This window comes from Doryrhamphus excisus, linkage group LG10 (assembly GCF_037039965.1).
Source record: "Doryrhamphus excisus strain RoL-2023G ecotype Guam linkage group LG10, RoL_Dexc_Guam_v1.1, whole genome shotgun sequence".
Classification (NCBI taxonomy): Eukaryota; Metazoa; Chordata; class Actinopteri; order Syngnathiformes; family Syngnathidae; genus Doryrhamphus; species Doryrhamphus excisus.
The window spans coordinates 414,096-439,225 of NC_136366.1; the positions used below are offsets into that span (position 1 = coordinate 414,096).

At 42.2% G+C, this 25,130-nt stretch overlaps 3 protein-coding genes across 5 annotated transcripts; 1 reads left to right on the forward strand and 2 right to left on the reverse strand.

Moving 5' to 3' along the window:
* The first annotated feature begins 2,049 nt into the window (after positions 1-2,049).
* On the forward strand, positions 2,050-9,264 carry tial1 (TIA1 cytotoxic granule-associated RNA binding protein-like 1). Of its 3 annotated transcripts, XM_058063873.2 has the most exons (12): positions 2,052-2,240; positions 2,610-2,706; positions 3,694-3,792; positions 3,902-3,956; positions 4,033-4,120; positions 6,464-6,539; positions 7,628-7,736; positions 7,814-7,909; positions 7,986-8,070; positions 8,229-8,352; positions 8,543-8,706; positions 8,823-9,264. In XM_058063873.2, the coding sequence occupies exons 1-12, from the start codon at positions 2,212-2,214 to the stop codon at positions 8,935-8,937; spliced, it is 1,137 nt and encodes a 378-aa protein (XP_057919856.2). In that variant the 5' UTR covers positions 2,052-2,211; the 3' UTR covers positions 8,938-9,264. The 3 variants fall into 3 exon arrangements, 2 of the variants coding, with proteins under 2 accessions (XP_057919856.2, XP_057919867.2); XM_058063884.2 differs by lacking the exons at positions 2,052-2,240; positions 2,610-2,706; positions 3,694-3,792 and adding an exon at positions 5,700-5,769 and having other exon boundaries at positions 3,900-3,956; XR_013629214.1 differs by lacking the exons at positions 7,986-8,070; positions 8,229-8,352; positions 8,543-8,706; positions 8,823-9,264 and having other exon boundaries at positions 2,050-2,240; positions 6,464-6,569; positions 7,814-7,828.
* A 2,232-nt stretch (positions 9,265-11,496) lies between these two features.
* Positions 11,497-16,324, reverse strand: pkd2l1 (polycystic kidney disease 2-like 1). The gene is made up of 13 exons (XM_078794370.1): positions 16,189-16,324; positions 15,041-15,294; positions 14,734-14,958; positions 14,439-14,667; positions 14,209-14,379; positions 13,954-14,135; positions 13,762-13,882; positions 13,599-13,697; positions 13,402-13,523; positions 13,219-13,336; positions 13,010-13,143; positions 12,785-12,926; positions 11,497-11,778 (listed from the first exon to the last, which is right to left on the reverse strand). Exons 1-13 carry the CDS (start codon positions 16,303-16,305, stop codon positions 11,665-11,667), a joined length of 2,028 nt encoding a protein of 675 aa, XP_078650496.1. The 5' UTR covers positions 16,306-16,324; the 3' UTR covers positions 11,497-11,664.
* A 4,842-nt stretch (positions 16,325-21,166) lies between these two features.
* On the reverse strand, positions 21,167-21,918 carry atoh7 (atonal bHLH transcription factor 7). The gene has a single exon (XM_058064352.2). The coding sequence runs from the start codon at positions 21,907-21,909 to the stop codon at positions 21,481-21,483; it is 429 nt and encodes a 142-aa protein (XP_057920335.2). The 5' UTR covers positions 21,910-21,918; the 3' UTR covers positions 21,167-21,480.
* Between the last annotated feature and the right edge of the window lie 3,212 nt (positions 21,919-25,130).

Sequence of the window (25,130 nt, forward strand, 5' to 3'; positions counted from 1 at the left end):
CAAAAATAAATCTTTTTGTTTGCTGAAAAAAAATTAATTGATTATAATCATGATCAACATATCAATGGCAAAATCCCAATATTGTTCAGTGATGTAATGAAATAAAATGCATCACTACCAATGTATTCAGAAGACCCTAAGCAAAACACCTCAAGGAGAGACCAACATTCCACCCACTGGCACACCGGAGCCTTACACTGGATCCATGCAGGCAGAGGAGAGGGTTCCCAGGCAAGCACCTGGTTGGGTCTTCACCTCGAAAAGCCACATGGGATCCTGCCATCATAGACCCGACACCTGAGGGGGCAAACAAAAGGGTCGGAATGGTGGTTGGGGGCGGGCGCCATGCCTGACTGGATCTCACCTCACTGGTGGGGAACCAACCTGAGCCCGTGCAAGAGTTGGGATATCACGGCTGGACATACCATTAGGCACACCAGATTATAAGGGGCGGTCTCAATTACGGGGTCTATTTCTGTACTTAACACACAATTAAGGCGCAAAAAAAAGGCACCAGAAGCAAAACGTTGACTTTAGTTAAACGTTATTCTACCATTTAATCATATACACGCAATGTATTTTAGAAATGAAACTTCCACAAATCCATCATTGTCCTCATCTTCTGTATCTACATTGAATTAGTTATCAGTTAAAGCAGACACCTTAGCCCAAGCATCCACCAGCCATGCACATATGGCGGCGTTGGTAAAGGTGTGTTCGCCCGCTTTGATTCATCGTTGTCACGCCACTCTCAACTTCACTTCGAACGCCCTTTTTACACCAACGTCCAGGGGTTGGTGTACGTACGTACTGTATGTATTAGGCAATGTTCTCTGATTGGTTTATTGCCGCCAGGGTATGTTGAAAGGTCCGACAGTCAATTAAGCCAAGCGCTTCCCTGGTGAAGTGTTCCAGCCATGCCCAGCCTATAGAGGAGGCCCCGAGGCAGACCAAGAACACTCTGGAGGGATTATGCCTCAGAGCTGACCTGGGAACGCTTCGGTGTTCCCCCGGTGGAGGTGGAAGAGGCGGCCAGAAACAAAGAATTTAGGCTTCTTCACTGAGCTTGGCTATATGGTACATCAGGAATATAGAATATAGTTGAAAAGAAAGAACTTCCTGTAAACTGTATTGGTGTGAAGCAGTGTGGGCACATTGACACCTCTGATGACACTCACTCCTTCATTGTTCAAGTTGTTCTTTGTTACGTTTTTATCATGATGAAGCCAATCAATCTTTTTATTTTGGCTACAGTACTTTTGTCATGTGTTGCTATGATTTACTGTAGCATCACCCCAGGATGCGAGGACATGGCCAGTTGGTTCAATAATGACTTTAATTAACGAAACATCAGCGCACAGAGGCTAGGAGGCACAGCAAAGGTAAACAAAAAACGTAACATGGGAGGTGGAAAACAGAAACACACACAAATAAAGGAATAATACCAAGAAACTGTAAAAATAGAGATGCAAGGACATGGGTAACTACTCTAAAGTAGTACTCTAAACTACTCATGTCTGACATCATAATTTGTTACAGTGAGAACCTTTTATTTGTGCACTTAACCTCTTACAGTGGTATATAGAGTAATCAATGTTTATGTATTCATTTGGTACACTTTTGAAGACTCGTTATTTCTTCAAAGTGTACTTCAAAGTAAACTTTGAAAATAAATATAAGTGCCCTCCTGAAAACATGAAACCGTTTTTATAACTGTTGAGCAAAGTATAGATGAAGCCTCTACATAACTGTACATAATATTGTATTGTAATTTTTTGTTGTTCAGATCAATAAAAAAACTTGTGTCCCCCGGAGACACTTAAATCGTGTTTTAAATTAAACGTTACCGGAATACACAATTTACGGGCATCCGCTTCCACAAGCCACCCAAGCGCCTACAGAACCGTCTAGAACAGTCCGGCCAGGTCCTGAACTTCTAAATTATACTTATAATCTTATAATTACTTTCAGATTGTTTTAAAGTTGAGAACATATTTGGGTTGGCTAAGGCTCTGTCATAGATATTCATGTACAAACACGCATGCGCTCTCGGTATCCGTGACGTCGTTCGTGACGTAGGGTCTGGTGTCCGGTTAGCTAGCTTCTGGCTAGTTAGCAAGTCGTTCATACAGCGCGCTTAGAAACCGAGAAACTTTAGCTTACTAGTAATTAGACAACATTTTTCGTCGTTTGTGACCGCTGATATTGACAATGGACGACGAGACATATCCTAGAACATTGTAAGTAACACTAGTTGTCGCAATCTTGCTAATATTTGTTTTCCTCATTTGGGGAACCGGTAGCTAACTTAAGACGCGCTGTCAATGCTAGTTGTCTTGTTATACAACAGCAACGTCTAATATTCTCATATTCCAGTGAAGGTGTTTACAAAATATGAGATTACAAGCATTGTTGCAGGAATATGTGTATGTTTCTAATACGTCAATGCCGACCAACCAACTACGGAAAATGTCGTTAGCCGTTAAGGTAGCAACGTTAGCCCGGCTCACAAATGCGTTTACATCAAGTTTTTCACCTACTGTTTCGACAGTATCGACGTGTCGATCGTTTTAGTTGTGACAGAAATGTCCCTCTCTTTTCCCCTCTAGGTACGTGGGAAATCTCTCCAGGGATGTCACGGAGATTCTGATTCTACAACTCTTCACCCAGATAGGGCCTTGTAAAAGTTGCAAAATGATCACAGAGGTAAGCAGGCAGCATATGTTTGGGGATATGTTGCTTGTGTTGTTACTTTGTGTGTACTCAGATACAGTAAACGACTACAGCAGCAACACAAAATCATACACACACTTACAGGGGTGCTACAAGGAATTCTGGGCCCAATGGGGGCAGGGGAATCACATTGGGACCCCCTTTTTATTTTGTGACTTTGGCACATTTTTTGTGGGCTCTGTCAACCACAGGCCCTTGGAATTGTCCTTCATCCAGCACTTGTCGTGCAGAGGTTATTGTATAAGTTTGTCGGTAAAGGCGGTGGTCGGCCCCTCAAAGCAAGGCTTCGGTTTGAGGTTTCCTCCCTTTGGGTTTTTTTGTTGCCATTTGATATTTATTTTTACTTATTTTAACTTGACTTATTTTTAACTAGGTGCATCACGACAAATGCAGTAATTTCACTCAAGCTGCACTGTCATTGGCATGATAGCTGACTCTTCCGCCTCACCCTCCACAGCTCACAGGGAGCCTTGCCGGCCAGAGCGCCTTGGTTCCACTGCACTGGCCATTCATCATATCATATACCATTTCATATAATTGTCCTTTCTTTTTCCTTATATTTGTGTTGTGGTGTGAGCGAGCATGCCATGTTTTTAACTTTAAATTCTATGAAAGTAATCACTTAACTGTCCAGTTTGGGTCCTCCCATGAAGAATGGCAGACACATTATTGGTAGTGTTGTTTTTTTAAGCAGAACAAAACAATGAGGCATGCATGTTGGGAAAAAAAAACGTCTAGACTCTAGACGTTTTTTCTAGACTCTAGAGAATCAGTCCCAAGCAAGAAAATCCAGATTCAAATGTTTTGCCAAAACATCCAGCACTATTTAGGTAGAAATTGGTGCTCTATGACTAAAATTGACCCAAAAGTAAGAATGGCAAAAATGTCTTTTTGTCTGTTTATGTCACACCATAGACAACCTAATTAAAAGCTGAATTAACGTTTGTTTATCTTTTGCAGCATACAACAAATGACCCCTATTGCTTTGTGGAATTCTTTGAGCACAGAGATGCTGCAGCAGCTCTAGCAGCCATGAACGGAAGGAAAATACTAGGAAAGGTGAAATACCTTTTTTGGGCTGTTGCCCATTTCATCTTTTCGAAACGCATAATATTTTTCCATATTTATGTAAAACTGTTGACCTGAGATTTTGTATTTTTTTTTCCAGGAGGTGAAAGTAAATTGGGCCACCACTCCCAGTAGTCAAAAGAAAGACACATCCAGTAAGTGCGGTGACCTATTATGGACTTGCTAAATTCAATAATGATGAATCCATTTTTCAATTTGTTGTCATTGTAGACCACTTCCATGTCTTTGTGGGTGACCTGAGCCCTGAGATTACCACTGAGGATGTGAGGGCTGCATTTGCACCTTTTGGGAAGATCTCGTAGGTTTTTCTCTTTTTTATGTTCTGTTTAACATACAGCATAAATGCTACTTTGTAAAAATGTTGTTTTACTCTACCATTCTCTAAAGTAGCAACATGAACATATTTACAGTACAGTGGATCCCCGCTCAGTCGCAACTCCGCAAATTCACAACCCCTCCAAATTTTGGGTGAAAAAAACAACATACACGAGCCACTGAGAGAAAAGAAAGCCCACAATTTTTACAGTACATGTTTATGTCTTTATGCTTCACTGATAATGTGTTCTCGTTGACCATTGAGATTTCACACTGTGCTCATTAGTTCTTGAATGCACCATAGTTGTATGCATTTTATACTTTAAATATTGGTTTTGTAAGTATGAGGCACATTTAGTGCAGAAAACCTGCATTTTGTCGTGAGTGAACAATGGCAATTGAATAGAGAAAGGGAGGGTTCTGGTACTAATCTAATAATTACAACAGTCACTTTTATTGCAAATGTTGATTTGAAATTTGAGGAGAACATTGTCAGTTAGCATGAGGGTTTGGAAGGCGAGGGTGGGGGGGCAGTGGAAGCCTGTGTTTGTTTTTTTATGTGCGACACAATTACAGATCTCCATCGTTTATCATAGTTCATTGTTTCCAGACCCGACTGTGGAAAGGTGGCGAAAATGATATTTTAACTATACATGTATAAAAATGGCTAAATGAACTAAAATGGAAAGACGGCAATCCCTCGTTTATCGCTGTTAGATGGTTCCAGACCCGGCTGTGAAAATATTCCATTTGTAAATAAGGAATCCAACTTCACGGGAATAGTATGATTCATAAATAAATCAATTTTTGAAAAAATGTGAGCGTGACGCGGGGACTGCTGATGGATTACTGTACTGTACTGTACTGTATTGTTTTTTTGCCATTCACTGGTGGCCCTGGAGTGTAATCCCAACCAAAAGCGGGGCTCCACTGTACACCGATAATTGAATCCTTCCGTTACGAAGAGAGAAGAATGAATAACTACTAAACATGTATTATATGGTATAACAGGCAAAATAAGACACAATCCACATTGATCTGCTTGTAACGCCTGTAGCAACTCATACCTTGTGAAATGCAAATACAAATATGTGTTATTGATGCAATACCAGTCAAATATTTGGACACACTTGGACAGCATAATCAAGTTGAAACACGTGCAAACGTTTGACTAGTGAGAGAAAAGTGAGCTTTTGTGCAATATATACATATTTAGGTTAACATAAATGGCTCAGGTCAACAACAGCTTTATTTGGTGAGCTGTGTCTTAGGTTAAAAGTCGATTTAAATGAGTTGGATCGCTGTTACCTGAACAGATGAATATACACTTCTACGCCTCTGTATTCTGTCTTAAAAATAACAATAGTCAAATTTGTCAGTCGTTTATTACCTATCCCCTGACAAGGCGCTACATTGCAGTTGTTCACGTGTGTTTTTTTGCCAACTTCTTTGCATATTTAGTTTTATGGTAAGTGTCAGCAAAATGTAAGCTTTGTATGTGAACCTTAACAGCCTTTAGATGTGAGTCTCAGTGAAGTAATAGCATTTTGGTTATTTTACAGAAATGCTCATAGGATTGGACAGGAGCTTGAAGGCTAACAGCAAGGAACTGTGCACTCTGGAGACTCAGATGTAGTTTTTTCTCTATTTATTCCATTTTTCCTCTTATGTCTTCATTTGTAGATGCTTTGTATTTACGTGTTATAGCGTAGATTATTACATTCAATATTACATGTATTCCTCTAAATCTGTTCATAAATTGTTTCATTTTGAATTGCATAGTTTTAACACATAAAGCTCTTCTTCCAAAATTTCCTCTCCGAAAATTCAGTTTCTCAAAATTGCAGCTCCCCAAAAGCTACTTCATATTGGTGGTAAAGAACCGACCAGGACAATTGAACAAAATCTGGCCACGTATGCAATTTAATCAATCTTTTCCTTTTTTGTGCATTGTGTGCATTTTTAATTTGTAGGAAGAGCACCAACAGAAGATTATACCACTGATTTTAAGAATGCATGGTAGTGTATAAAATCTGTTTCCTGAAAATTCCGTAGTTGATTTTGTAGTGTGGAGAAAAATGGTGCTCTGGTAGCAAATATTTGTTAATACATTTTAAGTTCTGTAAGCCTTTCTGTATATTGCATGTATACGTATGTAATGACTATTTTTGAGTCATTGAGTCAAAGCTCAGTCCAGGGTCCTGATAGCTACCAGTAATATGGGACAGTGTAGTGGATTCACACGTCAGTGTGTTTTGCGTGGCTGCTTTTTTAGTGTTTCTGTGCCTGGAATACTCATTGAGGTTGTTTTCACATTTGCCTTCAGAGATGCTCGTGTTGTGAAGGACCTGGCGACATGCAAATCAAAGGGGTATGGATTTGTGTCCTTCTACAACAAACTGGTAAGTTTGTTGCAACAACACAGATGAAAGGTTATTTCTTTTCCTGTTTATTACTCTACTTTCTTGTTAGTTCTATGTAGAACACAGTTAACACATAGTCAGACACTATGTACGTACTTTATATGTACTCATTGTGTCTACAAGCACAGTTATTATGTAGTATTCCTACTGCTTTAGCTTATTATAATTAATCAAATGGCTAGGCCTGTCACGATAAAACAAATAGCTGTTTGATAATTGTGCTATTAATTATCTATCGATATTCGATAATTTCGACTTAAACAATTATCATTAAGATTACCGATCAAAGATCATTGTCACGTCATCATTGTGTCATGTCACATATGAGCCACTAGATGGTACTCAAGTGTAGTGTACCTGTGTGAACCATGTCATATTCCACGAATCATGGAGCATCACCACGTCACACACAATTCCTACTTTTGGTGTCAAAGGAACTACACACACAGCAACACAATATGTGAATAAAAACCAACGTGGAATGCAGAATATTAGCCACTACTATATATTAAACACCATATCTACTATGTGAGCTCTAGCCATGTGCCTGCAGCCTTTTTTTTAAAATACTCCCAGTGACACTGTATCATAAAGATAGTTTCTGTTAAGAAAAAAAATACTTCAATAAAACCTTCACAAACACACACTTATGTATTTTATTGTTAAACTATCATAGGAGCTCTATGAATTTGAGCTGTGTAAAATACTGCTGCTGGTTAGCATTGAGTTTAGCAACCAATAAAGATGCAATACACAGACAATTCTTTTTAAAAAGAAGCGTTGAAATGAAGGTAACACAAGAAAATTCACGCCAATGACACCAAGATATCATTTAGTCACACAATAATCAATGAGAAAAACTAATTCCGTGATGAAGTTCATGGCGCGATTGACGCAAACAAGTAACTTCCATCTTTCCAACTTTTTCACATAATCATTGCAGATCGACTCATAATTACTGACCTGGTTTTTTTGTCATTTGATAAATCGATATATACATTATCGTGACAGGCCTATGATGGCATTAAGCAAATTAGCAGTATTAAGTCCTTTATTTGTCTCTACAGGATGCAGAGAATGCCATTGTTCACATGGGGGGCCAGTGGCTCGGAGGACGTCAAATCCGGACCAACTGGGCAACACGAAAGCCACCTGCTCCAAAGACCTCTCAAGACAGTAGGTTTTCGAGGCCGATGAAGTCTTGATTCTGTACTGATGTTATTTGTGTCTCAGTTGTTTTGTAATTGTTTCAGATGGGTCAAAGCAGCTGAGGTTTGATGATGTTGTGAGCCAGTCCAGTCCTCAGAACTGTACTGTGTACTGCGGAGGGATCCAGTCTGGATTGTCTGGTAAGCAGTCCTCGCAACACTGTCACTGTCCACAAACACCATTTGCATATCTCAATGTCTTTTTCCACTTCTTTAGATCAATTAATGCGGCAGACTTTTTCACCATTTGGTCAGATCATGGAAATTCGAGTCTTCCCAGAGAAGGGATACTCCTTCATCAGGTAGTTTTCATCATCTATTGCAGCGTTTGACCTCTCCATGTCAGCCTTATTACTACCTTGTGTGAACATGATGCCTTTGTCCATGTAATAAGGGGGCCCTTCTTCCTGTCAATGTTTCTGTTGGTTAAAGTTGCCTTTTGAACTCTCTTCCTCTGAAGGTTTTCCTCCCACGACAGTGCGGCCCATGCCATTGTGTCAGTAAATGGGACAGTCATTGAAGGACACATAGTCAAGTGCTACTGGGGCAAGGAATCTTCTGATATGACCAAAAATTCACAGCAGGTAGGAGAAAATCAACTTGTTTGAGTCTAATGCTAAATGAACCCATCCAATGTAACCTTGTAAGATTGCAGTAAGACCTTTCCATGCATGTTATGGGTCCTAATGACCCAAGGCTTTCCAACTTTCAGCCATTTAGCTATTGATTTGAGATGAATTTGAAGAATTGATTCATGTATTTTGTTTTGCCCAGGTTGAGTATGGTCAGTGGGGGCAATGGAATCAGATGTATGGGAGTACGCAGCAGCAGGGCCAGCAGCAGCAGCAGTATGGGCAGCAGTACGTGACAAATGGCTGGCAAGTTCCCTCCTACAACATGTACGGACAGTCGTGGAACCAACAGGGATTTGGAGTAGAGTGCGTATTACTGCATTTCATGAAAGCCTTACATGCTCATATTTGCTAAAATATCATCATAACAACCTGCCTTGTAAGTATTCTAATTTGATGATGTTTTTGTGTTGTTTTGACAGGCAATCCCAGTCACCTGCCTGGGTGGGAGGATTTGGGTCTCCCTCAGCTCAGGCTGCAGCTTCGGCAGGGTCTGTTGTGTCCAACTTCAACATGGCTGGGTACCAGACTCAGTGAACTGGTCCTAACGCAAGTCTAAAGAGAAGAACCAGCAGTCAAGGGCCGGTGGCCATATTCTCAAAGCCTATATTTGCCCCACAAGAACTGGTTTAACCGATATTTTAAACAGTAGTGCCCAACTCACTAAAAGTTTTAAAGAGAGTTTAGCCAAAAGCCGTGTTCTCACTCCTGTGTCACACTTTTATTTGACCCTCTTAAGTGTGATTCATTTGAGCTTTGCAAAAGGTGTTTTTTCTGCTTTCTAGGATGTGGCATCCAAAGTGTAGCAACGTTTGTCCCAGCTGAAGATACCAATAATAATAATAATAATAGTGGATACAAACACTTGAGCTCAACACATGTGACCATTAAGCAGTGAAGTCAGCCTGGACCAGAGCAAAGGGACAAGAGGTGGGAACACGCCATTTGTATTGGATGTGGGCTAAAACATCCCAATCACGTCTAATACACACACAGTCCTCCCCTCACATTTCACATTTTGAGTCAAGCTTTAAGAACAAAACAAAACAAAACACAATGAAATATTAAAAAGACTTTAGTTTCAAAGCTCTTGTTAGATCAAATTACAGCAATATAAACAATGTTCTTCACACTTCCAAAATAAACTATTTTGAGTGAATGTTTGTTAGTTGCAGTCTCGTCACAATGTTTATGTACTGCTCGTGCTTGGGGCATTTTCTATCATTTTATACAATACGAGGAAACGCCACACGTCTACAGATGATCTAGCGTATATCACGTGTAACCCATCATTGCTCCAATGGCAGTGAGCCACGGCAACCTTAACTAGTTGGTCTGTGTTCAGCCAACAGCCATAAATTTGCATTGTTTTTGATATGAATGACAAGTGCTTTGTGAATAGAACTCAACCGTTTCTATGGAGTGCTGTGGCTTTAAATAATTGTAACATGTGGAGGCATTTCTTAGTTTTCTATACACACAAAAAAGATGCATTTCACAGCTCCTTAAGCTTGCACCCCCCACCCCCCAAGTGATTAACAGCATGTTCTGAGTAAGTTTTCATATGTTGTATTATAGTATGGAGGACCTGTCCCGTAGCAAGGACAAACTCCAGGGTAGGTTCACTTTTACAAATAATTACAGCTTAAGAAAAATCCCCTCCTTTATGCTGATTCTGGGCTGGTTTCCTAGAGGAATATCAAGTATTCAAAAATATTTTTTTTGCTTTTTCCTCAACTATTGTAACCTTGGCTTTAGGCTCGTAGACCTAAGCAAAGAACTTTGGTCACAGTTTCTTGCATGGGTTTTTTATTTGTCATTTTTCTTTGGCCATTCGACTCTACTCTGGCACCTTAGTGCACCCTTGACTTCAAGGTAAATCCTCATTTAATTGCATAGGTGCCATTTTTTACTGTGTTTTATGACTGGTATTAGTAAACATACTTGATGATTTCATTTTGGGGGCAGCTGGGGTGGCTTAACACAACAGGGTTATACAATGAGTGACAATAACTGGTGGCAGACATGAATACAACACCCATAAGGATGTATATAACTCCCATGAAAGGAATGAACTGATTTGGCCAACTTTAAACTCTCCACAGAAGAATTAGCAAATTTCTTCCAAGTAGCAGGTTGCAGATGTTTTCGCTTGAACCGCACGATTGTAATATATTTGTTGCATCAGATATTGAATGTAATGAAAACGTGTGTATAACAGAAGTGATGTTTAATAGAAGCTGGGAATGGTTTTCATTTTAAAACACATTTAGTCACTTCAAATAAAGACACATTCAAACCAGACGATTTGGTATGTTTAATAGACACTTGACAGTATTTATGACAGTATTTAGCTGCGTTTGCCACCTTGAAGCGCCGCTATCTAAACACAACATGATGTGCTTCATGATGAGCAGTATTAATATATCAAATATAATCATGTTTCACATAGAAGGCAGACTGAGTAAATGGTCAAATATTCTTAAACATCTATAAACTAACTACCTTGAACTTGGCTAGCTTTTCAGTCATGAGTATTTTGATATATTGCACACAATTCCACTGAAATGTACGTGTATATGTTGCAGCTAAAACACTACGTTGTAGTTGTCTAAATAGTTCAGCGTAACATTTTTCATCTGTAGCTGGAGTGCACGCCAACTTGGAAAACCAATGTACAATATATACAAGTTTGAATGTGAGGGGATCGTGTGTTCCATTGCAACCTGGGGTTTCCAACATGCGGCACACGGGACCATAATTTGTGACCGTATTTTGTGTAAGCGCGGCCTGCAAGCCCTGGCGAGATGGAGAGAGACAGAACACGTACTACAAACACAACATGACAGTACAACATGTGACAGGCAAGTAAACACATCGGGCAACTACAGCTACTGGGAATACTAGGGAGTGCTTCCGGCTTCCCAGCATGCTCTTCGGCACTGCTTTTGTAAAAAGTTGCTCAAGTTACATGTTTCTAGTTGGCAAAATTATTTATTATTTGTCGTGTGTTGTAGTAGTAGTAGTAGTAGTAGTAGTAACGGTTGCTGTGTGAAGGTTATAGTATTTCTTTATGAGACAGTGTTCTACGTAGTAATAGCCTCCTGTTTGTGATCCCGGACTGAATACTGGATGCAGCCCAGACTCCAGATTTAAAGTATTAATTTTAAGGGAATATCATTTTTAAAGCACTTATTTGTTCAGTTAACTGGTTCTCCTTCACGCTCAGGCGGTCATTCCGTCTCGTAATTCCTCCGGGTTTGATCACATGTGACAGTCGTAAGTGGGAATGGCGCAGATTCTCCCCGACGACAAGGCAGGTTTTGTCCCTCGGTCCACACAGACGAGGATGCTCCCATCTGAGCCGGACTGACCAGCCTGCACGGGAGCAATCGGAAAGAAACGGACATTCAGTTGCTCTCCAGATGATCAATCGGATTAGCTTAGCAGTAGCTTGCAATAAACCAAAACAACCTGAATGTCTAATCTAGAGTCCTTACAGCTGTACATCTCTAATCTATAATAATCTTTATAATAATAATAATCTTCTTGCCACATGTTTTACTGTATGTTACCAAAAGTTCTGCTTCCTGTGGAAATTTCATGATGAACCCACAATGCCGTGTAACCTTTCCAGGTGAACTTCATTTGACCTCTAAACGTTTGAACGCACGCGTCCGACTCTTCAGTGTTTGCGTGTTTAAGATCCAAGCTATTTCTTTTTCCTAGGATTTTCTTCCTGGTTCTTGGGACCACTTTGCTATCAGAGGATTAGTCAACAATCAGACAATTTTCCAATAAAAAAAAAGAATATATTTGGGTACAGCGTCGGATGGTAACATCAACGAGGAAGTAAGTACACAGAGAATATGAAGGTTAATGTTGCGTTTGTGTGTGCGTCTTGTCCCTGTATTTTTCCATGAGTCAAGCCGTATGTAAGTGTTGCACAACTTATTGTGCTATGTGAGTGTTAGTGTCAAGAAGGCCTTTTATGAGAAGCTGTTAGACTGACAATGCACACAATCAGTTATTTGAATCTGTAGGTGTAATAATATCTAACAACCGATACATTTTCATTTTTGGATCTCTTACAAGCTGCTAATGACTCTCTGACCCTTGAAGGTCATTTTCGCTCTGAGAAGATCTGGTCTCGTAATGGCCTGGTACTGTTAGTTACGTACTCAAGGAAGTGCCCACAAAAACGTGGTAAGCGACTTCCTGGAGACAAATATCCTAAACATGTGAATAAATGCGCATATCAGAGGAGAATTAAGTTGACCTGAAAAGGTTAGTACTGCATTTTAGCTTCGTCCTGAAGTTTCACCCGGAAGTCAAATATCTCTAACTTTTCCCAAGTACTGTAAATATGGGCATCAATACTCACAATATGATTGGTCACTGCCTGTTTCCCAGCGTTTTTATTCCCTTCAGTTCCATCTTCTATTCCAGTTTTCTCCAAAATCAACTCAATCTTGGCTGCGATGCCGGACATGGCGCTTTCAAGATGGAGGACCTGCCTGGCCAGTCTGTGATTGGCGGACAGAGAGACAGTCAAAGTACAGGAACACAATTAATGTTCAAAAAGTCTTGGTGGATTCAGGAATTTCACCTGAGGAAGTGTTCCCGGTCCATATACTGGTGCACGGGGACGCTCTTGTGCTCAGTGAATGTTGCGGGGGTCTTTCCCCCTAAATCTTTCCCATAGTTCATTCCAAGATTGTTGAGTTCGGCACAAAGGGCATCCTGTGAAGATGATGGGATATTTATTTTCCTACAAGTATTTGGCATGAAGACATTCCAGATTTGCTTCAGACGGACCCTCTTTTCTTCCAGTTCCGTTTTCATCCTTTCCTGTTCGTCCTCGTCAAGAATTTGGTTCCCGTCACGGTCAAACTGAGAGAAAGCCGCAGTGATGTCGTGATCCGCGTGTCCCATCCTGCCAGTGGATCAGAGTGGTAAAGATTCCTCTCGGAACTTTCGGACATCGAGATCGTCACTCACTCTTTCAGCGTTTCTCTAAAATCCTTGAATTCAATTTCCCCGGATCCAGATCGAAGAGCCTTCTGGACATCTGAGATTTTCTCATTTTTCTGTTTCAGCTTCATGAAGGTCTTCAGATAGCTCTGGATTGGAAGATGATCCAAGGAATATAATCATATTTGGATGTTCAAGTCCCATTTCTACACCCGTTCTGGTACCTGTTTGATGATGTCAGTGATCTGAAGCTCGTCTTTTTGGGAGGAGAGCTCCTCCTTCACCTCGGAATACGTGTCGTTTATGATGGCCAGGAACATGTTCTATGGAAAGATCATGTCTGAGTAGCTAGATTACTTCAGCAACCTGAGCAGCTGGAGGACTTACCAGCAGAACAAAGAACACAAAGAAGACGTAGGTCACAAAATAAATTGGTCCAAGGACTCGGTTTGCCCGGTCAATGGCGTCATAATCGAAGTCTCCCAGAATGATCCTGAACTGGGTGAAGCTGCGGGAGATGGAAAGAGCGTTTTAGTCTACCTGGTAAATATTCCAAACTCTGCTACTTCGTTGCCGTACATGCACTTGACGAAGGTGCTGAAGGACTCCACCTCGGTACCAAAGAGCAGATATCCAAGCTGAGCATAAGCGAAGAACACAATGAAGAACATTATAGCAAATCCTACAATGTCCTTTGCGCAGCGACCCAACGTGGACGACAGCTGGGTCATGGTTTTATTGAAGCTGATGTACTTGAACACCTGCAGGGACGAGAACAACGCACGTTTTAGAGGAAGCGCTAAATACTGCGAGTACGCAAAGGTAGTACTTCACCTTGATCCATGCAAAGAACAGGTTGACTGCGTTCATGTTGTTGTATTGTGTTTGCCAAAAGGCCAGAAACTCAAAGTCGGCATAGATTTCCGGTTGTTCCAACAGTTTTCCAAGCAACTTGTCCACTTTGATGGTACGGCAGACGTTGAACACGATGGCAACGACGGCCAGCTACGAATGACAAACGTCTTTAGTCTGTGAGGGTCTTGATGGTCTTGATGGTCTCTTACCAGGATGACCACGATGTCAAGGATGTTCCAGATGCTCCTGAAGTAAGAGAACCTGTGGATCCGAAGCTCAAGGATCTCCTCCACGACGTAGTAGAGGATGAATAAACAGAAGAGCATCTCGCAGCCGAGGATGAAGTAATCCCAGTAGTTGATGTAGCGAATCAACTTGACCGTCCGAATCTGGTAGGAAGGGATGGCGCCGCCAGTTGCTGGGAATTCAACCACCAACCTGTGGACAGAGCACAGTTAAACCCGACATGGGCACCAGTCAATCGGTTTGGACTGCAGTTTGCACCTGATGACGCAGAACATGTTGATGTTTGCGTTATAAGTGGAGAAGTCGATGAAGATGGCTCTGGTTCCTCGGTCCAGCCAAAGGTTGTCCTCCAGCTCCTTCAGTACCGCTGTGCTTTCCTCCTTGGTTCGGCCCAGGTCCTGGTAGTATCCCGCTCCGCTGTAGGTGGTCAGCAATCCCCAGTGAGAAGAACCCTTGATATCTTTCTCTGAGTTGTAGCTCCATCTGCCCAGACACAAGACGGAACATCTCAAATCGAAAGAGAAGAAGAACACAGTCGGCATTGAACCTGAGTTGAGTTTCTCACGCAGTGCCATTGATGAGACCGAAGCTGAGATCGTCCTCCTTCTTGTCGTTGTAGACGTCGAAACATCCGGTGATCTCATCCTGAAAGTCCTTGTGAACCTTGCAGGAGTTGTTCTTGATCTTGATCTGCCTCATCCTGGGGACCCCCAGCAACATGTTCTCATAGTAGATGAAGGACTGGTCTCCACTGGCCATGGACTGGTTGTTGTACCATTTGGTCCAGTAGAGGCCATCTAGCAATGTTTCTTGAGAAAACTGGTCCAGGAGAACCATGTTGAAAATGTCACTGATTCATACGAAATGGAATATGGAGAATATGGAGAATATGGAGAATATGGAGAATATGGAGAATATGGAGATATGGAGAATATGGAGAATATGGAGATATGGAGAATATGGAGAATATGGAGAATATGGAGAAGATGGAGAATATGGAGAATATGGAGAATATGGAGAATATGGAGAATATGGAGAATATGGAGAATATGGAGAATGTGGAGAATATGGAGAATATGGAGAATATGGAAAATATGGAGAATGTGGAGAATGTGGAGAATATGGAAAATATGGAGAATATGGGGAAGATGGAGAATATGGAGAATATGGAGAATATGGAGAAGATGGAGAATATTGAGAATATGGAGAAGATGGAGAATATGGAGAAGATGGAGAATATGGAGAAGATGGAGAAGATGGAGAAGATGGAGAATATGGAGAAGATGGAGAAGATGGAGAAGATGGAGAATATGGAGAAGATGGAGAAGATGGAGAATATGGAGAATATGGAGACTATGGAGAATATGGAGAATGTGGAGAATGTGGAGAATGTGGAGAATGTGGAGAATATGGAAAATATGGAGAAGATGGAGAAGATGGAGAATATGGAGAATATGGAGAAGATGGAGAATATGGAGAATATGGAGAATATGGAGAAGATGGAGAAGATGGAGAATATGGAGAATATGGAGAATATGGAGAAGATGGAGAATATGGAGAAGATGGAGAATATGGAGAATATGGAGAAGATGGAGAATATGGAGAAGATGGAGAATATGGAGAAGATGGAGAATATGGAGAATATGGAGAATATGGAGAAGATGGAGAAGATGGAGAAGATGGAGAAGATGGAGAAGATGGAGAAATACTCACAGCCCAGAAGTCGGCCATGGTGCTAATGGACTGAAACTTGACCCCACCTTCTCCAGCTGTATTGACAAACAGATCAGTCATGGCTTTGGTGTAGTAGAAGGTGCTGGAGCTGGTCATGCCGTAGGTCACTGAAAGACAAGGTGATGACATCTTAACGTCGCCCGTTGGATCCTATCTGCTTTGCTCAGGTTCTGCTCTCAATGCGGGTCCATGCAGGCGTTCCGAGATAAGACGGCTGTTCAGGTGTGGATCCAGATTAGGTGGAGGTTTGTTTGAGGAGGAGCTCGCCATCCTGACGCTAATAGCCCTCATCAAACAACGTGGGGGCAAATCAGACAAAGAAACAATAGACCAGACCAAAGCTTATCGCTGAAGGCAGGAGGGCTGTGGTCACGTTCTTTTCACCGCTAATGGCCGCTTGGACAAAGGCTCTCAGGTGGATGGGGGGGGTGATCACCATGAAAACATCAAGCTCTTTATGGTCCAAAGTCCAAAGTCCCAATTTCTTGAATACACGTCCAACTTTGGCTCATTAGAATTTTTATCATTTTTATATATATGATATACATATTTATATACATCTCACTGTGAGACCATGGCAACAATGCAATGCAGTAAAATGATAAATATAATAATATCGGTAACATATACAACATGCGTGTACTACTGTTTACCCACAATTTCAACAATTTCCCTAATAGTATTTTTTGTTTCGTGGTACCTGAACGCACCATTCCTGCTACTGCGAGGTGAGGGTGTTTAATTGGTATGGGAGGGGTGCCGGGGCTCCAACCTGGATTAAGTGAACCACGGCAACGGATGAGAGAAGGGCTGGGTTCTGGAGTTAATCTCAATTACAAGAGTCGCTTATTGCAAATGCTGATCTGAAATCGGAGCATGTCAGAGTCAAGGTAGCAAAAAAAATGCAAGTCCTGTGAAAAGCGAGGCTCTACTGTCTTGTGACGATGGAATATTGTCATGGTTTGTGTATAGGTACTAGATACGTATCTAGTAGTAGTGTAGTGTAGTGTAGTGTAGTAGTCGTGTAGTGTAGTGTAGTGTAGTAGTAGTGTAGTGTAGTGTAGTGTAGCAGTAGCGTAGCGTAGCGTACACGGAGCTACTCACACAGACAAATATCCACCAGGAACAAGACGTAGACCATTAACTCCCGTAGAGTGGTGCGGACAAACAGTTCCCTGTTCCCTGACGTGTTCTCAGTCAGTGTTGTGCCCCACAAGCCTGGCAAGAAGACAACCAGGAGAAGAAGTAGGAGATGAACAAGATGATTGAGATCTTGGTGATCCACACCAAGGAAGATGAGCACTACTGACTGAAGTAGACTGAACTTCTAGTCCTAAGTTGTTCCTACCTTTGATGAAAGAGCAGCACCCTCTACGTTCCTTCAGACTTTTATCAGCCAACGGGGGCTCCTCCGGCAATGGCCCAGGGGGGTCCACGTTGTACATGCTCTCCATGGAGCCCTGGAAGAAGGGCTGCGGGTTGTACACGGTGTTGAGCGCCCGAGGCAAAGGAGGCGGGGAGCCAATGTAGCCCTGGTTGACCCAGGAAGCCATATTGTCCAGCTCACACTCGACCTGGCTGGTCAGGTGGCTGTCGGCTCGGTTGTTCAGGGTCTTCATGGCGGAGAAACCAAGGGAAGCGAAGCGGAGCGGTGCGGACGGCTTTTGACCACCTGCTCAGTCAGATGATTTTAAGGACGAGGTGACATAAGCCTGCGGGGGAGGAGCCGCCCATTCTCCTGCAGGAGCATCTAGCGTCATCCTACGTTGTTAAGCCAGAGGTGACATCATGTGTGGAAGCTGCATCCCACGTTGGGAAAAACTATGGAAGATAAAAATCATCACTATGACTGACATGTGGTTGATAAGGTTGATATCAGGCACCTATTGGCCTAAATAATAGGTACACCTGCACACGCCATTTGGACCAAATAGCAGGGCTGGATTCAAATATGAAAACTCTAAATCATGTTCACCACTGACTGATTTAATGGTGTGGAAAAGTGTTTGCCCCCCCCCCCCCCCCACCCCCCCCTGGTTTCTTATTTTTTTCTACATGTTTGTCACACCCATCAAATAGAAAAAATAATCCCTGTGTGAAAAAGTGATTGCACCCTCAACCTAATAACTGCTTGGGCCACCCTTAGCAGCAACAACCTCAATGGGGTGTCCGTCTCTTCCAGCGCTGTGGAGGAAGTTTGGTCCACTCATTTTTGCAGAATTGTTGTCATTCGGTCACATTGGAGGCTTTTCCAGCAAGTCTTCCAGGTCCTAAAACAGCAAAACAGCCCCAAACCATCACACTACCACCACCACGTTTTACTCTTGGTATGATGCTTTTTCTGAAATGCGCCGTTACTTTTATTCCAGATGTATTGGGACACACAGAAAGACCACAGAGTATTTTCCCAAAGGTCCAAAATTGAGACAAGCCTTAATGTTCTTTTTTAGCAGTGATTTTGGTGCATTCCAGGAAGTGGGAAATCCCAATGCTTGATGAAAAAGCATTATTTCTGAAGCATGAACACATATTCATAAATTATTAATGACTGAATTATTACTGAGGAAAAGAAAAAACAGTAGATTTGACCTCCCATTTGCATGACCGTGAATGCTGAATTAGGATCCACAATATCGGAACAAAAAGGAACTTTTCATACGTTTGAAATGATTTCGATCTATTTGAGTTGATGTAAACAGCTTCAAGAATTAGACCTGATCACGATCATCACAGTCATTGATGCCAAAGTCCAAGTCTTTGATGATATTATCGAGTCCAAAGTCATCAAAATTGTGACTCGGGTACCGATGACTTGAATCCGCTCCTCTGGAAAATAAGTTTTATCCAGCCATCACCAAAATACCACGTCTTCTTCTTCCTCGTGTGAATCTGCTCATTGTCCTTCTATTCCAGAATATCATTGCTGTCAACAAGTTGTTTCAAAAGTATAAATCTGCAAGTGTCATAATCCAGCATGACAACCTCGTCATTTGGTTCCGTGCTCTCAGTGTCCTGCTGAGCACATTGTTGTTGCTGTCCCGCTGATTAGCAACTCCTGCAATAATGTCCTCCTCGTGAGGAAATCAATTAATGGCATGTCCACTCTATTTTTTCTTCTGGAGGCCAACTGTTCACCGCTTGTGACTGAATTAATGAAGAGTGTAATTGCAGTGTCACTGACACGCACTTTTGACTCATTCAATGTGGCAAATGGATCATTAGGACCATCTGCATCCATGTTGGTCCCCTCCATCTTCTCTTGAGCCAAAACAGAATGCCCTTGCAGGCCGTGGCCATATCATGCATGGAAGCATGTAATCATCCACACATTTGGGGCACATAAGGACATCAACGAGCTATAAACAGATCATTTTGGGGATATTGGTTCTAAATCAAGTCTGCAGTCTGATGGCAGTTGGACGCTCCAAGGGCCGTGGATGTTTTACATTTAATGCAGATCGTGTTTGGGTCCAGCTCTGGACGCTCACGCCTCAGCGACTCTGAACTAAGAAATTACACATAGCCATTAGCACACAATAGAGTTTAATTTCGGCTCCTCGGCCGAAGCCAGCCTGCGGTCTTGCTCACAGGCTTCCTTAATCAGCTCTGGCTTGTGCCACCATTCAAACGTTTCAAATCTGGAACAATGGCCCATGATTCCCATTTAAATCTGTAGCCATCCAACAGTAAACAGCCTTGCTAGCGACAGACCTGCTAGCGACATCACAGAAATACAAAATGTGGAGGTTCTTTGCATGGGTTGTCCAGAATTAGCTGCAACAGAATAACATATAATAATAATAAGAATACAACTAACCCCAGTTAGTTATAATTATTATTCCTAAGTTTGAGAAATAATAAGAGAGACTTGCAGGCCCATAATTCCAAGTTTGAGGAATAATAGGACAGACTTGCAGACCCATAATCCTAAATTTGAGGAATAATAGGGCAGACTTGCAGGCCCATAATTATAAGTTTGAGGAATAATAAGAGTGCCCTGCAGGCCCATAACTATAAGTTTGAGGACTAGTAAGAGAGACTTGCAGGCCCATAATTCCAAGTTTGAGGACTAATAAGACAGACTTGCAGGCCCATAATTCCAAGTTTGAGGACTAATAAGACAGACTTGCAGGCCCATAATTCTAAGTTTGAGGAATAATAAGAGTGCCCTGCAGGCCCATAATTCTAAGTTTGAGGCATAATAGGACAGACTTGCAGACCCATAATTTTAAGTTTGAGGAATAGTAGGACAGACTTGCAGGCCCATAATTATAAGTTTGAGGAATAATCAGAGTGCCCTGCAGGCCCATAATTCTAAGTTTGAGGACTAATAAGAGAGACTTGCAGGCCCATAATTCCAAGTTTGAGGCCTAATAAGACAGACTTGCAGGCCCATAATTCTAAGTTTGAGGAATAATAAGAGTGCCCTGTAGGCCCATAATTGTAAGCGTGAGGAATAATAAGACAGACCTGCAGGCCCATAATGAAATAAGTCCCACTTCTTGTTAATTACCCACATGACGTTCCTAAGATGTCTGAAACAACCGCACACCATGCCAAATAAATATGCTAATGCGTCATATTGAAACAAAGGCAGCTGTTCTCATCCCAATTCTGCTGCCGAAGGAACATATTTCAAATCTTTGTTGTATTTTTGTCCCTCGCTGACGTAAGCGTTGCTTATCTCTGTGTGCAGACGTTGTGTGGACAAAAGGAAGACTTCCAGCTGAGGACGCCCTGCAAGTGGACACAAGCCGCCGTGATTGGTCAGCAGGCTGGACACGCACGCACACGCACACGCACACGCACACGCAGGATGAAGACTGGAGTATGATTATAATAACATCTGTCGTCTCAATAAGCGACAGTGAGATTCCGCTAAAATGGTAAAATTCAACAGATGAGACCAAAAAATGACGTACAAAATATTTTTATTCTCCATCCAAAAAGCATCAAATAAGAGCTCTACAAAATACATATTAGCATTACCCTAATAATTCTCTCCATTCCTTGAAAATTGCACAACATTTTGGGGTCGCATGAAAAATGTGCTGTAAATCCCCCGTTGCATTTGACTTGAGTACAACCCAACGGTCGTCATGACGACACTACATGAACGCATCGAACAAAAGCTGCTCAATATCCCGGCTTCAAAAAAAGAAGAAATAAATGAATACAAACGTATTTACCGTCTCCTCACCGGGAGAAACAATGCCTCACATTGCTACTTCCAACATGGCCGCCCCCCACGCTAACCATAAAGGGGTTCTTCTACGCGTGGAGCTGGTGTCCATCCAGCTGGTAGGAGAAGGACGAGGCGATGTAGTCCTCCCCTTGGGAATCGTACCGCGTCAAGTACTGGTAGTCGTCAGGCTGCACGCAGTCAAACTGCAAGTCCAGCCACTGCCTGTGAGGGGCGTGGCGCCTCCTGGCGTCCGTCAGGATCCGGTTGAGGGCCACGATGTAGCTGAGAGCCATCTGCAGGGTTTCGTACTTGGACAGTTTCTTGTCCTGACCCCATTGCGGGACCACCTTTCGTAATCGATCGAAGGCCGTGTTCAAGCCCTGCATCCTCTTCCTCTCTCTGGCGTTGGCCGCCATCCGCCTGCGTGTGGCCGGCTCGTGTTTCTCGGGGCTCTTGGAGTCCGCTTCTGAGGACTCGGATCCTGAGTCGGTGCAGCTGGAGCGGCGAGGCTTCATGGTCTTCAGCCTGAGGATTCCAGGGCGTCTGTGGTCCGAGGCGGGGAGTGGCCTTTATAAGGCCCGCAGAAGATGAACAGGTGGCAGCAGGTGGGGTCCCTGCCCTCTCCGCCCCCCCACTCCATGCCGCCCACACACACACACACACACATGTACACGCACACTCGGCCTACAGACACACAAAGAAAAAAGCTTAATGAAATTCCAATTATGGAATTGGGCTGGGCTCTCAGGCCAAGGCTTCGCTAGGAGCCATGTGTCCCCAACACTCCACCAACACCAGTCTACCATCTGCTAGCACGACTCCGCACAGATGATGATGATGATGATGATGATGATGCACACCAACCTCTACCAAGCTGACAGGGCGGACGTCCTACTTTTTATACGCAGATCATATTTATTCAAAAGCAAACGTAATGTCATCATTTCAACTCTAGAGCTATATGAACTAGCATCACGTCACAAACGCCACCGAGTCGCCTTTCACTTCCTAATCTCAGATTAGCCTGAGGCCACACAAGTGTGAGTGTGGTCCGTAACCTGAGGGGTTTCAAGTGAAAAGCAGGGATTAAAGTATCTGAACAATATGGCCAAATATGGTACGCAGATTACCAGACAAAAATGGAAAATACCATTCATCAGTCTTACAAAAAAGGGTATTTTCTATATTCTTTGAATGATTTATGCTGCTTGACAATCTGCGATGTGGCTGGATTGACCCACAGTATGTGTGGTGCATTCATGTCCCTCAGTACAGCCAAGCACATGGCAAATATATAATATATATAATAAATAATTGATCTGTGTCCTGGGCCCAGGAAAAGGGGGCAAGTCTGGCTGGTCTTTCCCATCTGGTAACAGGAAGTGCTGCATTTACATCACCCAACGCCAAAGGTTTATATGTTGGAATAAAACTATTGTATGACCCTCGTGAGGAGAAGCGGTAGAAAATGAATGAATGAATGTTGGAATTGTGTAAACCATTCATTGCTTTCACACTCAATTCCGATGAATGCATTTCCACAAAGTAGCATTCCTGATTTAGAAATGGAATTTTCTTTTGTTAAAGCATAAAAAAAAACTACAAAATACGCCTTGTGACATTATTAGAGCCCTCCAGACATGAACTAACACCCCTAGAGTAATGATCAAGTCTGGTGCTTGTGTGTTTCACTGAACATTACAGTAACGTTACTGACACCTAGTGACCACAATACAACATGTACTATACTACATATACATTATACAATATACTACATATCAACACATCTTTCAATGTGTCTTCTGTATGTCTGATTTTACTTTATGTATTAGTTCAGCCATGTAATACATAAAATGACCGATTATTTTAATAAATAATAGATAATAATATTTGAATATTAATTATATAAATATTTGAATATTAATTATAATATAATTGCAGTATTCATTTGTTTACATTGTTTATTTTTATATTGTGTATTTTGTACTGCTTAACTGATTCAGTTCTCTGCTGCTGTGCAATGCAAATAATGGGCATATGAATAAAGGCATATCTTATCTTATCTTAAACATTTAAGATACATATGAGGAATTGTGCAAAGTCAGATTGGAAGTTTATGTTGACTTTTCTTTAGAACTTACCAAAACAAAAAGGTAAACAAATGATTGTAAGTGGGTTAGCAATATACAATATATATATATATATATACGTATATAGCAATATAGAGTAGAAGCAGTGTTGCATTATGAATAATAGTATTTTTTACTACAATGTGGGATTGTCTTTGTTTAGCAATTAGCGTCGCTGTAGTTGGAATATGGTGCAGTTATGAAGAAGATGACGACCGGATTGGGCCGCTCCCTCCCTTCCCCGTCTTGACCAACTCCCAGCTTGGCTGCGGTGGCAGGTTATGAATGATTAATCACTACAGAGGCCCAGAATAATGGCCGCCTCCGCTATTGGGTCATGGACGCAAGCTGATGCTGTCTGCTCGTTTTGGGCCGGCCGGGTTAGCTGTGCAATTAGGCATATAATCCCATCTACCAGTTGGTTCATTGATTACAGATTGATGTGGTTTGCCAGCTGCTCCTCGTCTTGTCTGAGATGAGGCCCGGCCTTTCCGTGTCTTCCGCCCTTTTCCCCACCCCGACCCGACCCGTCACATGATTGGCTGCTTTCAGCACCTACGACTCGTAGGACTCGGCCGTGTCGTCAAAAGCCATATGTCACAACTGAGTGACCCGTCTGCCCCGACAGCAACACGGACCGCATTTAATCCACATCCCTTATGGACGGATTAAGATTAGGCTGCAAAGCGTATGTTTAGCTGGAGAAAGTGCACGGATAAGGAAAACATGGCCGATGGTTCTCCATGAAGACCCTTTGATTGACAGCACCACTTATAGATGCTGATAAAAATCTCAGTGTCAAGAATTTATTCAATAAAAATAACACGGACAACATTGAAAGCTTGGATTAGATTTTTATGTTTTGGGCTTTTTCACAACACACACACACACACACACACAGACAAACACACACACACGCACACACACACACACACACACACACACACAAGTCGCCAGCCAAGACCTCAGCAGCTGGTCAAACGAAGCCAGCCGTCTAATTGGGTCACGTAAGGTGGATGTCATTTTATGCCTATTTGAACTCCCTTTCCTTCTAATTGGACTGATTAGCTATGCTTAATTGGCTCTTGGGATCTCCTTTTTGTTTGGAATCTGGCCCCAGTTTAAGATAATAAGCACAGTCAAAACAAACGGGAAAATCTCAATCAACCCGCTTTTAATGCTTTTAATGCTTGAACCCAGCTAATATTTATTGGTCATCATTTCTATGATACATTCCCTGGTTTTATGTCAATTTCTGTTATTTTTAATGTTATTCAAGTTTCTATGCTAGCCTACCATTGTGGCACTTAACCTTGCATGTTGCCTGTATCTAATGACAAATGAGCACAAAATAACAAAGGCAGTGAGCAGGCATGTGCTTTGTAAATGAACTACATTTCCATCATAAAACACAAATATTGTGAAAAACAGCATAGACCAGCATGGAAATGAAGCTAGCCTTTGCTATTCTGTGCTGGTTTGGGGCTGGTTTAGCTGGTGGACCATGCCGGTCTATGCTGGTGGACCATGCCGGTCTATGCTGGTGGACCATGCCGGTCTATGCTGGTGGACCATGCCGGTCTATGCTGGTGGACCATGCCGGTCTA